General features: G+C 39.5%; 1 protein-coding gene and 1 long non-coding RNA gene across 2 annotated transcripts in view; one reads left to right on the forward strand and one right to left on the reverse strand.

Moving 5' to 3' along the window:
- Nucleotides 1-398: 398 nt before the first annotated feature.
- Nucleotides 399-3,323, reverse strand: LOC120443231. Its single transcript, XR_005615254.1, has 3 exons — nucleotides 3,170-3,323; nucleotides 1,879-2,013; nucleotides 399-699 (listed from the first exon to the last, which is right to left on the reverse strand). It is a non-coding gene; the product is annotated as an uncharacterized LOC120443231 (long non-coding RNA).
- A 5,659-nt stretch (nucleotides 3,324-8,982) lies between these two features.
- plpp4 (phospholipid phosphatase 4) overlaps nucleotides 8,983-18,552 on the forward strand; it is a 57,934-nt gene continuing 48,364 nt past the window's right edge. Inside the window, exon 1 of the mRNA XM_031737532.2 lies at nucleotides 8,983-9,310. Within this exon, the coding sequence (XP_031593392.1) occupies nucleotides 9,222-9,310 (89 nt within the window). The 5' untranslated portion in view covers nucleotides 8,983-9,221. The remainder of the gene's footprint in view (nucleotides 9,311-18,552) is intronic.

An 18,552-nucleotide genomic window follows, 5' to 3' on the forward strand; every position in this document is an offset into this window, starting at 1 on the left:
AACAGAACGGATAGATAACCACAAAACTTTTCCCCATATGATAACTAAAGCACAAAATAAATTAAGACAGATTACTGTCCCAAACTTGAAGATAAAAGTGCATTTACTGGACTTGTTTTGTCAGTGAGGAGCAAAGTACAATTAGAAGTGCTTGTTCTGATGAAAAGTTAAACTGTAAACAGCAGCGTAGTGAATAAGGATCCTCAGCAGTGACAACACTTAAACATCATAGTTCAAAATCCTTAATGCACACCTTTTTCTCCACTGTGTTTAAATGCTCTTAGCTGTTTAAGTAGAGGAAAAAGTCTGACATATTTCACGACCATTAAATGTTAGACAAGGCTCTGAAAACGAGGTTACGGTTACAAACAAAAACCTCTGCTTGTGCTTTACACCCTAAATCACCACAAATAAGACAATAGTAAGACTAATTACTACAAAGTGACACCAGAGACTGGAGAAGAGCAAGCATAAAGTGACACGTTGTGTGTGCACAATTTCTCTTGTTACCACTCTTCATATACCAGTGTGACAAAGTCCTGAATGCAGCAAGGTCCATCTGAGCTTTAAATAAAATACACTCAGCTTTTTCCTTGGATTTTTAGAGTTGCTCAGTTCATACAGGAACTGCAGCAGTCGGGTTAACGTGTCGCTGTGTTCCTCCTCCATCTCAGCCATTGAGACTAGTCGTAATTTATTCTGAGGAAAAAAGAGAAACAACAAGACATTTTTTTAAAGTTTGTATTTTTATAATTTTTTACCTTGAACATAAACAACATAAACAAAAAAAGGATTAGGATGGTGCGATATGACGATATATATCAGATGACGATATAAAAATGTCTATCGTTTCATATTATACGCTATCATTTGTTTTGTGGTGTTGCAAAATAAACTGTTTACGGCAATATTTTTTTCATGGTTGTGATGGTCACTGTAGTGGCTATATTATTTCTTAAAGTTCTCTCCTTCTCTGATACTTACAATAACCACACTATGGACGGACTTCCACATAATCCTTTCACAATAAAGCTCAAGTTTCTGATGAGACTTTTCAAAATGAACTGAAATGATACACATTATTCTCAAACATAAAATTTCAGAATATGCATCAAACAAATGACCTCAAATAAAAACATCAAGTAACTATAAATGGCGCTTACAGTCACCACGCAGATGAAGGCACAGAGAATACCAGCATGGCCAGCAAGGATGAGGCAGAACCAGCTAGCTCCAAGCAGATGGACCAGTCAAAACAAATCGAGGACCTTATTGTTAAACGAGGGGCTACCTCTGTAGCATGGACATGGTTTGGTTATGAAAAGTCTGACACAAACTGGTCCCCACCACAGACTCAAACACGACAAACCTCTTTAACCACCTACACAAGAATCACATGAAAGAGTTTCGAGAGAGTTTACGAATGAAAAGCAAAAACGAGCCGTCAAGTGCTCAAAATAATCCTTAGACTCAAACGTTAGAACAGGCTTTTCCTCGCAGCACGCCGTGTAACAAGTACTCAGAAAGAAAATGGCGGCCGTTTAAACTCATGTCTAAAAATGTATAGTTTCATGCATCGGTCAAAGCACTCGACTCCAGGTACACGACGCCCAACTGAAAACACTTCACGTAAGTCGAGTTGCCTGAGAATCACAGAATTTACAGAAAATGCACTATTTTGTGATATATATCGTTATCAGGAGAGATATGTCTTATATTGGGATGCGAGATTTTGGTCATATCACACAGCCCTACAAAGGATTATAATTCACGTAGAGCTGCATACACATAACGACATTCTGTTGCAACAAAAGCAGTTTATAATTGAAGTAACATACATACCTTGATAAACTAAATCAACCACAACATTAAACTCACCTTGTTTCTGTGGAAAAGGTGATCAGGGTTTTTCTTCATTTCCTGAGACCAGCTGCTCTGGATCATCACCAGCTTGTATCTTCATCTTCTTTTTCACTCGGGGAAGTCTTTCCTTTGCTTGGCCATTGCTCTGCACTGGAAAACCAAAGTGTGTGATCAAAGATGAAATAAGGGATATTTTTCCACTGCAGGATTTAGAGTGCTTCAAGTAGTGATAGCTGTTGATCCATTTCTCAAATAATCTCTAAGGATCTGAATTTTTAAGAAAGATACAAATATCTCTGCTTATATTTGGCTAAAAGCTTGATATAGACATAACAGTTTATAATATGTCAGCATCCCCCACAAGGCATATAAAGCTCCAGCACTGCGCTTACAATATAATTCAATCAAGATATAGTTATTATTGATTAATTATTGAATTTTTTTAGTAATAATTATTAGTATTTAATCACATTAGCACAGTGGGGTGACAAAAATATTCCACATACTAGAAATGCTGCTCAGCATTTCATAAATTACATTTTCAACAAATGTTGGAGTAAAAACACAGTTACAGGGAAAATGTGTCTGTCTGCAAATATTAACTAAACATTTCTATGTGCTACAAAATAGACATAATTGTAAATGTAATGAGGTGAAACTATACTTTCAATAATATTACCACTACAGTCTGTTAACCACCGAAATAACCTGTGCTGGTCAGCTAGCTAAAAGTCTTTACTTTAACAGCCCAAATCAGAGGCTAACATTAGCATTTGCTAGCGTCAGCCAGGAAGGCCTGAGACTTAAACTAGGGTTAGTGTAACTTTGCCTGAAACCCTTTAAAGTGTACAGTAGAGCCAACTGTAAAACACAGGTATTGATATAGCACTTATTAGAGTCCTAAAATAATTTCTTCCTCTCTATACATACCATGAAGTTCCCACTTTTCCCAGTTAGCTACATCGCTGACTTTCGCTAATTAGCTAGTTAGCAGTCACAGCTGTGTAATACCCGAGAGACACAGACAGCTAACTATAATATTTATGAAAACTGGTTCAGCCACTGAAGGGCAGAACTGGTGGTATCACAGTAAAAATTATTTTTAACATTAACTAAAATGAAAAGCTTAAGTCATGTTAAACCTACATAACGATTATTTAAAAATGAGTCAGCAAAATATTCCTGAGTTCTCTGGAGACAGCCGAAACCAGTTAACAAATAAATTAACAATTCTTTCTAAATAAAAATGCGGAGTCTTTTGAAAAAAATTATTTTAATTAAAGAAAACATGAGTTTTAATACTTACCACGGAAATTTGAAGGCAGTTTCTCCAACTCCAGAGTCCAAAATCCAGATGAAGCCTGAAAGAAGTCTAATGGCTGCTCTTGCTCTGACTTTTCCCTCCTTTTTTGGGTCCTTTTCCCCACAATGCATTGCAGTAGTTGAGAAATACAGAAAAATACCTGTAAATGACTAATACGGAAAATTCCTTCACGTTTATACAGTAGATTGTACTGTATTTTTACGGATTTTTTTTACAGTGAACCTTTCGGTCTCGCCTGCTTTCTCGTTATCTTCCTGGAGTTCCCTCCTCGCTGTCTGAGAAACTTTCCTATCTGGAGTCCCTTCTGGAGTCTTAGGCCTACAGCAATACTCGTACAGCAACATCACTCGGGTTTTTGAATCTCTTCGGAAACAAGGACTTACCTCACTTGCCTGCCCACCCTCTACTGACTTCCTCCCTTCATCTCCAAGCCTCAGCCTGCCCACCAGGTACCCCTCTCCTAGCTCAGCATTCATCTTTGACAGGTAAGGACCCTAAGCTTAAATCCAGTGAGCTATTGCAGCCCTCCTCTCCCCACTGGCGTTTGTTAAACTACTGCTCCCCCTCTTCACAGACCCTGCCTGAACACCACTATCAGCCATCGCCTGATTAACCACCGGTCCTGCTTTCACCCTGAAAAACCTTTTAAACTGTACGTCGGTTGTCTGAGTCTGCTCATAGGGTCCATTCTTTGTAAAATTAGATGAACAACAACATAAGACATACAACGCGGTGTCATTTTTTATTTACCAAAAAATAAAATGCAGAAACAGTGTGTGACAAACTAAGGACTAAGGACCTTTACTGCTTCCATAGGAATGGAGAGAGAACGTAGCAGCCAGGTACTGATAATCCAGTCGACTTAATTAACCCTCATCCTCCCAAAATATTTGACATTCATAAACTAAGATTGGGTGCCTGGGAACCCCAAGAATAATCTACTTATAATAATAATAATAATAATAATAATAATAATAATAATAACAATAATAAAAGCAAAACGTATTTTAATTAATGCCATGTAAAGAAAAAACAATACAGTTTTTTAAATGATCATTTTTGCAATGGTACAATTAATTTGAATACTACATTAAAAAAAATCTATACTTTTCTTTAATAAAACATTCAGCTTTATTTCAAGTACATTATGCATTATTACTGAAAAGCTTTTTTTTTTTTTTTTAAATATCCTTTGAGTCTGGTATCACTTATAGTTTTCATCAGTTTCAAGTAAACATTATTCGTGTTGTGTTTTTATGCTGAATTCAGTCATGGTCATTTAGGTCTAATATCTTGGATCTGCTCTGGAATCTCCTCCTGGAACATTCCCAGAACCCCTCACTTCACCCCCATCTCCAACTGTTTGTTGCTTAAATTTGAGACCCATGGGAAACATGAAGTGAACAAAGAGTTGAGTTTATTCAATTATAGGAGAAATCGAGTGCTTTTGACAGGGGTCCCCATGGACCACAAAACAGTATTTTTTGAAAGCACTAATAGCACTCATAAAACAATTGGAATGAATGAATATGACAAAAAATATACCTCTGGCGTCAGCATGGGCTCAAGTCATGTCAGAAAATGTGGTCACCTCTAAAAAAAGTTTTGACAGTCTGCTAATTTGGAGCATTTAGGTGTGAGTTAACACCAACGAGAAAAGGAGCTGTCATCACAATTGTTGTTGCCCATTGGTCTGGGAAGGATTGTCAAGCCATTTCCAAACAAGTTGAAGTCCATCATTCTACACCGAGAAATACTGCTGACGAGTGTAAAACATTCAAGACAGCTGCCACTCTTCCTAGGAGTAGACGTCTCAGATCAATGCTCATAGTAACTGTAAAAAAACCTCCAGATGTACATCTCAGACAGAAATGGATGCTAAATATTAAAGTTCATTATAGTACAATGAGATGAAGACTGAATAAGTATATCTTATTTGAAAGAGCTGTCAGGAGAAAGCCTCTTCTCTCTAAAAAGAACATGGCAGCACAGCTTAGGCTTGCAAACTTGAACAAACCACAAGGTTTCTGGAACAATGTTCTTTTGACAGATGAGACCAAAGTATGTTATGTTTGGCAAAGTGCACAGAAAATGAACACCAAACATAGCAAGTCAACACAAACACCTCATATTAAGACCTGTTAAGGACTCGGTTTTTACCCTGATATGCAAAACCTTAGAGCCTGCAGAGGTTGCACTTTCTTATTACCATGACAGTATAAAGCAATAGTCACAAACTGCGGTTTTGGCCTAAATAAGCTGTTAATGTCTTCACATGATGTAAAGTTGGACTTTACAGATATTTTTATTTGTAGTATTTTATTTGATTCTTCTGCTTTTTGCTTAATTCAGTTGTCTGTTTGCACATTCATGTTTTACTGTATGTGAAAAGTTCAGTTTTAGCTTAATTTTGATTGGTTAAATTATTATTATTACTGGTCATGAAGAAATGCAGTTCCACTGGATAGTCTTTTGTGTCCTACGTAATATTTACCTAAGGTATTCCACTTACGGTAAGTAATTAAAATGGAGCCTTGTATGAAAACGATAATAACATTTCCTCTCCCTGGTGTAGTTTTCTGTCATCTTAATTCAGACAAGTTCAGTGGTTAAGTTTGATTAATTTAAAGGAGGGATTCACATCCTTTGAGCTACTGTGATCCCTTAATACTGTAAAAACAAGTATAAGCAGTTCATCTCAGAAGAAATTTGCCCTCACTGACTGTTTTCGCCTTCAGTAGTTGCTGGAAACTTGGTGAGGTAAACAGGATTGTATTTAACATGCAACAACAAACATTCTTTTTTCCCTTATTTTGTAAATTTTACTTTAGTGATCATTTCAGGAGCAGCTTGGAATCTGGTTGTGAAGCAAAACAAAAAGGGCAAAGTGGGACAAAAAAGAGTTATATTAACAGATATACTGTACATACAAATCTATAAGTTCAATAAATAGAGATCAGCAGAATTTAACATGATTTGCTGAGATAGAGAAATTATTGATTTGTTGATGAGTTTCCGATGACCCATCACGGCAGAACAGAATCCCAATGGTGAAAGGATTTAGGACAGGACAGCCTGGAATCTAGCCACTGCTGGTGGTGAAGATGAAGCTTGTGACTATGGTGAGGTGGAGATGGGGAGAGGTGGGTTGCATGAAGGACAGTCTGAAAGTGAAAATGACAGAGAGCACAGATTTAAACCACACAGAGTGGAGTCTGACTGGCTCAAAGAATCCAGGCAAGAAGATGATTGGACTAGAGTAATGATGTCAGTTCTGAGACTGACAGCGTGGGAAAGTGGTAGTGATGTAATGAACAAACTAGTGGCGGAACACAGAGGAAAGCAGGCAGATGAGTGATTACAGATCTTCCTCATTGAACTTACACATAAGCATCATTTGCTGAAATTCATAGCTGCTATAAGCAGAGAATGAACATGTATGGAAGTCTTGAACTCCGAAACCTTTGCTTCTCTTGCTCCGAGTTTCCATTATCTTTGCAGAACCAGTTTTCATTATCTGAAACAATAATTCCTCTACTGTGGAATGCTACTTTGTAATTGATAGAGGATGCTAACCAAGCCGTGAAATATGTGTCTTCACTTTGGGGAGTAGCTGAATTGTCTTTCACAGTTGGCTGTTCTGCTCAACAACTCATTCAGATTTCGGGGAACTAATAATAGAACTCCAAGAATAAAACATGAAACTGGATGTTTTTTCTCACAGAGTCTTCAGCTTTACTTTCCTTGAAAAGACATGCTTTCAAATGCACATCTTATTTAGCTCTGTAGTACACAATGCTGGAAAAAACAGCATCAAACTTCAGACGTCCTTATGTAGATCAGAATGTGTAAATGCTGCCCACGTAATAAAATGACTCGGTCTGCAAATGAACTAGATTTTTTTTTAAACAATAAAAGTGTAATGAGAAGTGAGGTTCAATAAAGTGAAGAACTCGGGGAATTGATTCAACCAATCTCTGTGTGGCGTGATGAGTCACTCTGTCTCAGAGAATATGCACCCATACCCATGGAAGCGATTAGGAGCACTTTGTAATGATGCCTTCAACTTTGATTTATTGAAGTACAACCTGTTTTGGAGTGCGCCATATGTCTAACCTTGAAGGGTAACCAGAACCTCAGGGAATGTGACTCACAGTCTACATTCCAGAAAAGGGGAAGTGAAAAAAGAACAACAAAACTTGGAGACGGGTCACAGAAACACATAAATGAAAGTGTGAATTGTGTTTAAAGAAAATGAAAAAGCAAAGTTAAAACAAAAAGGAAAGTGGTGTATTTTTGCACAACTCGAATGTTTGCTTTTTGCCAACAAAAGACCACCACGGCATCAACCAGACAGAGCAAACCTCTTTTTGTCTCTATCCAATAATTAAGTTTTTATGTCACCCTGTGTTGATGCTTGGAAAGTCTGTAAAGCCTTTCTGGCCCGAGTGAATCTGCTAGATCACGAGTCCTGTGATGCTGCGAGATAAAAACAATGTTGATAGCTTGTAATAAACATGCCAGGTTCTCTAAAAGCTGAAAACTCTGATGGCTGGCAGAAAGCTTTGAAGTTGGAGCTCACCTACCAACCTACCACCATCTCGCTTCTCCTCTTGTTTTGTTCTTATTAGGGAACTGGCAAAGACTCCAGGCACATCACCTAGAATTCAAATGTATGAAGAAAAAAAAGGAATACATCAAAATCTCTGCTGTGCGTCTGCGTGTATAAGAGTGTGCACATATAGCCTACATTTATTTATCGTAGCTACGCATAGCTAAAGGGATGCCTTGTTAACCAAGCAAGATGCAGAATTTCTGTTTCGTCCCAGGTTGCAGAGCATGTGACCCAGAAAGAAGTCTGTGGTCTGGGGCTTTCTCTTCAGTGGTCTCTCCCTCACGGCCTCACACGCATTCAAATGCACACAGCGGCACGTTTCAGACTGGCAGGTAATGCAGGAAGGCCAGCTTTAGAGGGCATAAAATATTCATGTGTGTCTATAAAGTGCTGGCAAGGTTTCCTGGCCCGCAGGTATTGCTGCTGTCTGTGCTCCTTCATCACTGCCTGACTGCTTAGACCCTGAGGTGCTAGATTTGTCATAGGGTATGATTGGACAGTATGTGGAAGGCCCAACAGAGAGAAAGTCCCTCCGCCCCTCCCAAAGTGGTCTTCTTTTGTTCCAGGATTGCAATATCATGTGTCAGTAATATCATGTGAGCCTGATACCGGTGTTGATGGATTGGTTCTACTAGAGTTGTAAAGGGTCTGGTCATGAACACCTGCCCAGACTGTGCCACCGGAGAGCCGCCCTGCTTTGTGTCACATTTACAGCCAGTGGCTCATTGTAGTCTGTGAAGAGATGTTGGTTCAAGGTCCGTGTCTCTTTAGCGCAGAGCAGACAAGAAGAAACATGGAGGTGTGTTGGACATGAGCGCTGGAGCCTTTCTTTTCCTCCCATGAGTGTCTGGGTGGTGTTCCAGAAACTTCTAGTCATCTGAATCTCCAAAGTCAAACACAGAGGATGAGAGAGAGGGAGAGAAAGAGAGAGAGAGAAGAGAGAGAGCCAGACCCACTACACCACACAAGCTCGCTGACGCTCTGAGTATCTCCCTTTTACTTTGCAGCCTCCCATCACTTCCCTCTCTGTGCTGACCCACACCTGTACCTTCTCCCAAATCGGCTGATATCTTCTGCCCCCCGAACTCCAATCTTAAATTAAGAAACTGATGGAGTGGAAGAAGGAGAATTTCACTCGATAGAAGAGCAGCTGTCAGCAACAGAGTTGCTATAAAGAAAATCGCCCGAGGGGGACAGAAACAGACGGAGACGAGCGGAGACAGGCGAAGGAGAGAAAAAGAGAGGAAGACTGCTTCAGGTGACCGAGTTGCAATGGAGGCGCACGGCATGCGCGATTAGGGAGCGCCGCTCGTGGAAAGCGCTGGGCTTTTGTTAAGGTGGATTACAAAAGTGAAAAAGCCTCCAGAACTGACCGGGACCGCCTTTTTTCTGCTTGAGTTGACGGATTGTCTCCGAATCATGAACGTGTCGCCTCCAGACCGCAGGAAAAACATGCGAGAATTGGCTCTGGAGATTGGCATCAGAGTTCTGCTTTTCGGAGTTTTCGTGTAAGTAAAGGCTCCAGCGGCTGAGCTCTCTGAGAAACACTGAAAACATTCAAATTAATAATAAAAATTAATAATAATGAAAAACTGCCTGGCAACTGTGCGCGTTTTGGCGATGACATTCATTTTCGTCATTGATGTTATCCATATGCCTTTCCATTATTTCGACACAGAAGTGTTGTGTTCAGGTTTATGTGCCGCGGTGTGGTGCTGAACGAACAGGTCCCCGTGCGTGCGTGTGTGTGTGTGTGTGTTCGTGGCGGGAGGGAGCTGCAGTTCAGCAGCGTGGACAGACCGCCGTCAAACCAGCAGCAGACCGACGCTTTGGTTAACAGGTTGCAAAAAACAAAACAAAAAAAAACAACTTAAATCTCCACCAGAATAGACTTTCTGTTATGAGCGCGCTCTGTAGTGACTCTTATGAAAGAACTAGTATTTAGTTTCTTTTGATCTCAGCCGGTTAGAGCTGCAGCGACAGCTCATCTGACCGTTTCACTAGACACGACACAGTAATCTAACTAAGCACACAATGATGCACTGATACTTTGCCCCCCTTTTTTTCTGTGAAGCTTCTTCCTCGCAAGCAAAAACTAACATAAATAGATTATAATTGTTTGTCTATCTCGGAGCTATTAAGCCCCAGATGCATCATGATTTTATCATTTACCATGTTGCTTATTTTTATGCTCGATATGATCCTACAAGTCCCGCTGTCTACAATGCATCCCCTTCTTGCATCTTTTCCATTTATGGGAGAATAAAAGAAGAAGAAAAAAAAGAAGAAGATCTCTGATTTTGCAGTGTTTAGCCACAGTTCGTGCATTCCGTGTGTGTCATTAATATCTATCTCTTGGCTAAGTGGTCCAACTCTGTGTGTGCTCTCACAGCAGACGGATTATCCGGCCAACAAGAGCCTGATGGTGTGCCCTGATTGTGTTTGACATGGATAAACTCAGATAGAGAGAGGAAAAAAATGCATAAAGTATCTTGGATGTGCCCTTTGTATATTTGAATGTATGATACTAGGCTCTAGGATTTGCTTCTGTGAATCTGTGCCACATTCAAAGAAAAATGCAGTTTCACACAATATCATTTTCTTCTTCTTCTTCTTCTTCATCATCATCATCATCATCATCATCATCATCATCACGAGGCAAGTGTTGTATTGTAGCACAGAAGCCCCAGCCACAAAGCACTTGATCACCTTAATGAAGTGAGTTTTACTCCCCATATTCCCTCTACACTACACAGAGCTTTAATCTGCTTCTGATAACACTCAGTCTCCCCCATCAGTACACTTGATCTACCCCTAATAGGATATTAAGTTAGCATGGTTACCAAGCATCACGTTCTTCTATGAGACAGTGCACACACACAGACATGCACTGCATGTTGTTCAGCTTAGGGAAGGTTGTTACTTTCCTGCTGGACTGCAATCTGATACCTATACCTTGGATTAAATAGGATTAACTAGTGACAAAGCTGGTGAACCAAGAAGCCATAGAAGCCAGATTCCTTTGTTTACTGTTCATTTTGATTTGATTGATACAGAGCCCTAAAATTTAAGAGCAAGTTTCAATCGTGTATTCAGAGAAGGGAGAATTTGATCTTCTGCGTTTCTTTGGGGCTCGAAGTTATTGTTGTATCGAACAAGCTTTATTTCAGCAGACCAGATAGAGTCGCCCTCTGGCCTCGAAGGGCAGCGGATCCTGTACGTATCTCACCTCGAAGACTGTGGTGAAGGCAGGATAATTGGGGTCAACTAGAATCTGTTGTTTTCTCCGCTGAAGGTGTAAAGGACAGGTTTTGGCTGTCGCTATCCGTGCCTGCTGTGCGGTGTAGGCTTGGTGTAGGTGTAATGCACTGTATTTTTATCTTGGGAAGAAAACGACAGTCTCATCTGTGCATGTTTGCCAGGGAGATTTACCAGTCGTCTTAAATTTAGTTTCACAACTTGGTGTTTTCTTCCTCTGCAGCTCACTTTTGAATTTGACAAACTGGAAGGAAAAAGAAGAAAAGATGTTTGCTCATTTTGCTGTTCATATTCTTTCATAATTGTGAACATGTACCGAGGGGAAATGAATGAATTAATCCTGAAGTAGGTCTAACGAACGGATATGAATGCATCAGAGGTGTCTTTCCCATATGCAAGTTTGGTAATTCGGTTTGTCTTTGATTCTGATTAAATAATGCTGACTGTGGCAAGGAAGTTATTCTCTCTGCTTGACTGCCCACCCACACAAACAGTGGACTTTAATCCTAAGAGGCTCGAAATCTCTGCATTATTCACATCCAAATTTTTCCAAAGACAGCCTGCCTTTAAGGGAACGTTACTTTCTATTTGCCCTTGCTTGCCAAGCTGCTGTCTGTTCCAAGCCTCGGGAGATGCAGTGACCTTAGTGAGAGGCTGAAAGTGTGACTTTGGGTTGGCCCTGTGCTATGAAACCACTAATGCCATGCAGTCATCATAGGTTAGCACCCCAGGAGTCACGCATGTCTTATTCTAAAGGGATATGATCTCTGACATTAAGCAAAGTATAAAAAAAGAGAAACACAAATAAACACAAAGATAAAGTCCTTTTTAAATCTCTAGTTAAATGCTCAGCAAAGAAGGAGAGGATAATGAGATTGGTCTTATTGCACTTTCCTTGTAATCCGGAGCGCAACAAGCAAGAGCTTAGACAAATACCAAGGACTCATTTCTTCCTTGAGTGGTTGTGTGACAGAGCTCGTGTCCTCAATCAAGCAATACAAGCTTTATTTTGTCAGTGTGTTTGTCCCGAAACTCATAGTCGGACAATTGAATAAGCACGTCCCATAAATACCCGAACACTGCTTGCAAGCAGAACAGGCGACAAAAGCAAGAAAGACAAAGACAAAAAGAAAGAGACAGAAGAGGAAGATAAGATTGAGGACACACAGTTAGGGAGATCTAGATTGTTTAGAGATTTTCAAGATTAAGACCTGAGGCTCAGAAAATAGATAGGCACCATAACGACCGTGAGAACTCGTATCAAAGCAATCTAAAAGCCTCTTGATTGCCCAGAGAAGATGGCTGCTATTTTACAGGCTGTCATACACAGCAAAACAGAGTAGATCTGTTTGTGCCAGAAGCAACAATTTGGAACCGAGCAGAAATGACTTATTTATTGAAGAAAATTATGCTGATAAAAAAGGATTATTCTTAATTGCATGCATTGGTAATGAGGCATACTAATGTGTGATCTGAAGCTGGCATCAGCCATTAGATCATTTTTTGATATGCAGTGTCATGAAAAACTATTTGCCCCCTTCCTGATTTTTTTTAGTATTTTTTATTTGTATTTTTGCATATCTGTCACACATAAATGTTTGAGAGCAACAAGTTTTTAATATTCAACGAAGATACAATATGCGGAAATACAAAATGCGTTTTTTAAATATGATTTCTGAAATGAAAAAAAATGTCTACACCCCCCTGGTCATATGTGAAAAACTAACCTCCACCCCGTGTTAAATCATGAAGTAACTGTGTAACCACAATTTTTGGAAAGCTGAGTCACTCACAGGCCTGATTACTGCCAGACACGATGAATCAAGAAGTCCTTAAACAGAATCTGTCTGACAAAGTGATGTAGGCTAAAAGATACCAAAAAGCAACCATGACCTAAGAAACTCTAGAGGAGATGAGAAATGAAATCTTTGACAACAGTCAGTCTGGAAAAGGTCAATATAAGGGTCAATATATAAAGCCAATATTCAAAGCTCTGGGACTCTAGTTAACCGTGGTGTGAGCCATTATCCACACATGCAGAAAACTTGGAGCAGCGGTGAATCTTCCCAGGAGTGGCAAGCCAACCAAAATTACTCAACGACTCATCCAGGAGGTCACAAAAGAACCCAGGACAGCATTTAAAGCATTGATGGTCTGATGATCTGGGCCATTTTGCTGCTTCAGGACTTGGATGACTTACTATAATTCTGAAAATCTGCTCTCTATCAGAAAATCCTGAAGGAGAATATCTGACCATCAATTCATCCCCTGAAGCTCAAGCACACTTGGTTTATGAAACAGATTTAAATCTGAGATGCTTTGGAATGACCTTAAACAGGCCCCTCGTGTTCAGAAATCCAATATAACAGAATTAAAACACCTCTGCAAAGAAAGTGGAGCAATGTGATGTGAAAATTAGTCATAGCCAGTTATCACAAACGGTTGATTTCAGTTGTTGCTGCCACGGGTGGCACAACCGGCTGATAGATTTAGGAGGCAGTTTCTTTTTCACACAGGGCCAGGTAGGTTTGGATTATTTGTTTCCCTTAATAAATAAAATCATAATTTAAAAACTGCATTTTGTATTTACTCTGGTTATCTTTGTCTAATATTAAAATGAGTTTGATGCTCTGAAACATGAAAGTGTGACAAATATGCATAAAACTAAGAACTCAGGAAGGGGGTAAAATGCATTTTCACAGCACTGTAGTTGCTGTCAAACGAGGTTAGATGCAAGTGTATTGAAATAACACAATTCATCCCTCAAAACAGTGACTGCACATCATTCCCCATCTCAGAGGAAAGTTTAGGCAGTAGCGAGATACAGCCCAGAGCGTTAGCCAGTGAGAGATGATGGGGAGGAGCAGAGTCTTGAAAGAAACTTGGACTTTTTGAGAATAAACAGATTGTTTAGTCAACACGTCTGTTGGATTAAAGGTACTTTCAGCTGCTCAATATTTTCCCAAGGGGTCGCCACAGAGGATGGATCTGCATGTTTGATTTGGCAGAGATTTTTCACTATTTTACACCAGATGCCCTTCCTGACGCAATCCTCCCGTTTATCTGGGCCTGTGATCCCCTGAGGCTGGGTTTATTTCTCCTGCTGGTTATAAACTGGGGATCTTTCACGTGTAGAAGTGAACGTGTTATCGGATTAATGGTTAAAAAGATAGACAGAAAAAAAAGAGTGATGCAGAGTTTAAACTAAGCTGTAATCCTGATATAATTAGTCCTGGTTGATTACCATGACTGCGGTTTAATGATACAACAATAATTCCTTAAACGTCAAACACAAGTGGAAATGCAGGTGACTCTGTTTTTAGTGCACTTAGCTCGCTTTGGTTTCATAAAGATGTCTGATCTGATCTGGATCTGATCTCACGCAGCACATGGTACAAAGAGCCGTTTTGCGCAGCGAATCGCAGCAGCGATGGTGACCGTGTAGAGGAGGATTCAGCCAGTCACCTGCAGCTCTTCATCTAACCACTCCTCTAACTGTGCCTGCGCCGTCTCGTTCCATTAAAAATTAAATGGACCGCTAAAAAAAAAGAAAAAAAAGATTGTTGATAAGCAGTCATAGTCAGCACTTACTTCAGTGAAAAACACATTGCAGTTTTTAAATCTTTCATAATTAATCCCTCATGTTTTGCCAGTCCAACGCTTTTAATGTGAGGCAGCATATTCTCTTTACATTAGCAGTAGCTTAATACTCTTACTTGGCAGTCTCCTGGTCCTCGTTTGAAGAGAAATAACAATAGACGGCGAGGCTGTTATCAGTGGTGTGGAGAATTTTTTTTTTGTTTTTAATTACATGCATGCATAGTTTTCTTGTGCAAGAATACCCTCTGTGCTTAGATGGAAAATCTAAATTCTGCACGAGTCTTTTTGTTGCATCCAACAAACATTACATTACATCAAGAGTGATTATAGAATCTGAATGAAAAGGAGCTGAAAAGAAGCTTTATTCAAAATGGGGATCTGAGATCATGAAAACATTAATGTAATAGAAGATTGTAACTTACGTTAAAGTGGTATGGACACTAAAATATTCCTGGCCTTTCTCCCGAACTCCACTCACAGAAACGGTAGAAATAGTGTAATTATTTTAATATAAGATGTAAGTAAAGAGATTTTTACCCAGAGGGCCACAGGTGTGAGTGCCAAAGCCATAATATAAAGTGCTGAATTCTAATCCTTGTAATCAGAAAGAGCCGACCCCCAAAATAGACACAGTAAGTCTGCAGCTTTGCAGCCTTCAGCTCTTCGTTTTATTCATCTGTCTATATGGTTTAGTCCAAACGCTTTTTCCCCACGGGCAAAATTTCTAAGTAAACAAGATCACTCCTGAACAGTACACAGTGGGTAATGGCAAAGAGAGGGAGTAAATTCTGCAGTCCATTAAGTCCAGTATGGAGCATTTAGACTCGGATACAGCGTTCAGAATTTGGATGACTGAACTAGAGATACAGACAAGCAAGAATTGGGGTAGCAAACGTTGACTGGTGAGAAAGAGGACTCCAGAGGGATGCTGCTGTTGTACTATTTGCCTGTATACATATTTATTATGTTCGGCTGTGGACAAACATGACTTCTCAACACTGACACATCTCCGTCTTGAGTCATCTGCCATTTGTGTAAATCTCACTGTCTTCATGATTATAATTATAATAGATTTTCCTCGCCTTAATTTTTGCTGCTACCATCTGAAGCACAGAGTCACGGGTCATCCAGCCTGTGACCCTCATTATCTTTGAGATGAAGAAAGAATTGAGATTGCATGTTTGACTAGTGACTGTAGCAGGACAGGCAGTGAAATACTTCCTGACTTGATAACACAAACAGACCGAGTCAACAAGCGGTGACTGAAAAAGTGTGACCTTAGTAGTGTCCCCTTTGTATATCTTTGTCTGAAGAGCCCAGGGAGAGCACCCAATGTTGTGCTTGATTATATAAGCTATATTCGACACAATAACTTAATCCCTAAATGTTTAGGTTTTATAAAGTGGCAGTTTATTCAGCAGTCTAATTAAACCAAAAAACTATATGAGTGAAAATACAAAGGAGACAACGTCAGACTATGTGAAGTAATTTTAAAAAGAAATCGCATTTTGGATGCGATTGTGATTAGTGACCATGGTGAATTGGGAATCTGAGCGGTGTGGGAAGATTTGAGAAAAGATTAGCAGAAGGAAAGCTCTATTAGCAAACGAGGCAGATGCTGCGGCAAAAATATCCATGAATCCAGCGAGAGCAGAGGCAGCTGACTGTCACACCAAGACCAGGGAATCCCTGACAGCTCAGCCTGTCACCGCTCTAAGCTACTCTGGCATTTCATTCTCCACAATCGTTTGATCAGCTCATTATGTCTTGCTGTCCCTGCTGTCATTTTTCCAAAAACGTATCTTTATCCCTCCATGGGTAGCAGATTGCTCAGTTACTCTCTGTGTGTCCTTTACACCAATCTGTCTTAAAGGGGTACTGCAAGTCGCTTTGTAAAGATTGCCTTGTGGATCAACTTATCTGTTAGATGAAATTTACTGTAAGAAAAAAAAAAAGTCAAACAGTACTATGTAACAGTCTTGAGCTGCCCTTCTTTTCTTTATTTTGGTAGAAAAATTAATCAAAACACATGCAAACATACACAGAGATACAGTATAAAAGGAAAAAACTGGGTTTCTACAGTTCTAATGAGCTTGCAGATGAATATTTAGTTTGACCACATATGAACTCTCTTAGGCGGCCTTGTTTCTCTGTCAAGCTGATTCAACACTACTTCAGTAATGTTGAGGTCCAGGCTCTGGGGAGACCAATCCATGACTGATAGTGTTCATGATGGTGTGTTTTTCAATTCAGTTCCATGCAATTTTATTTATAAAGCGCCAAATCACAACAACCGTCGTCTCAGGGCGCTTTATGTTGTAAGGTAGACCCTACAATAATACATACAGAGAAAAACCCAACAATCATATGACCCCCTATGAGCAAGCAGTTTGGCGACAGTGGGAAGGAAAAACTCCCTTTTGACATGAAGAAACCTCCAGCAGAACCAGGCTCAGGGAGGGGCGGGGCCATCTGCTGCTACCGGTTGGGGAGAGAGAAGGAAGACAGGATAAAAGACATGCTGTGGAGATTAAGAACAAATATTTTTCAAGTGTTTTTCTGTCCAGGTATGCCTTTACTGCATTAGCGGTGTGTTTGGAATCACTGTAGTGCTGCAAACTGAAGATGTTCTTAATCTGATGCTTTTCAGATGGTATTGCACGGTGGATCAAAATCTGATGGTACTTCTTGTGTTCATAATTCCATCAACATCCCCATCACCACTGGCTGAAGACCATGACACAGCCTCCAGTGTTTTACTGGATTCATCACTCCATAAGACCTGTTGTCACTGATTTTCATTCCAGTTCTTCTGTAATTAGAAATACGTAAAATTCGTTCTTTGCTAAGTTGTCTGTTCTGTGCTTCATCCCTTGAGTTAGGTGCCTTTTTTATGTTCGTAACAGTGATTCATAGGTAAGTGTTAAACGAGGATTAACAAACAAAAAAATATTGCCTGGACTTCAGGTATGAGGACTGAAAATGAATAAAATAATAATATTTTATGAATGTCAAACTTGCATCTTTGACACGTTTCATAAATTCAACTAAATAAACTGGAAAAATTATGTGATGTGACAGTGGGTTATATTGGATGAGGCAGCTAACACATTCATATTCACTTGGATTCATAGGTCAGTGTTAAGTGGCAAAAAAAACCAACAAAAAAACCCATCAAAACAAAACAAAGAAAGAGAAAAAAACTATTGCCTGAAAATAGTCAGGTACACGGAATGAAAATGAGCAAAATACCCGCTAAAGTCCAAAGAAAACCTTTGAAAGACCTTCAGAAAGCCTGGAGAACTATTGCTCTTTAAGTGCACTTTAAAGAATTACAAACAAATATGGCTTCTTGGAAAGAAAACATTGAGAAATGAGGGGTGGCTCAAGACTTTTGCACATTACTGTAGGAGAAGCAGAAAAACCCTCATTCTAGTTAACAATAAATCAGATTACAGATTTTTGAGTTATTTTTTGTCGTGAATATACGACATCTGAAAACAGTTCCAACTTTTACATCCACTCTGAGTTTAATGTTGTTGTCATGCGCCTTAATAATTTATCATATAGTACAGAGTTGCACTTTTCCTCCCAAATCTAATTCCCAGCCTTCCCACTGCTCGTATTACAAAGTGAAAATAATAAACTTAACCAGTTTCCACCACTGTACTGGGGGGGTCTTAAAAGTCAAAGAAGAATCTCATAAAAACTACAGTAACAGCAGGGATTGTGCTTTACATGTGGAGTTTTCAGCTGGAAAAACAAAACAAATACTGGAATGTAACCACTGTTCAGAATTATGAGCTTTTATATTTTCTTATTCTTAGGGAAAAGCTCTTACTGCAACATGGTATTGTGTTCTGGTATTGCAATTTCACCATTATAAAATATG

Source organism: Oreochromis aureus, linkage group 13, assembly GCF_013358895.1.
Source record: "Oreochromis aureus strain Israel breed Guangdong linkage group 13, ZZ_aureus, whole genome shotgun sequence".
Taxonomy (NCBI): domain Eukaryota; kingdom Metazoa; phylum Chordata; class Actinopteri; order Cichliformes; family Cichlidae; genus Oreochromis; species Oreochromis aureus.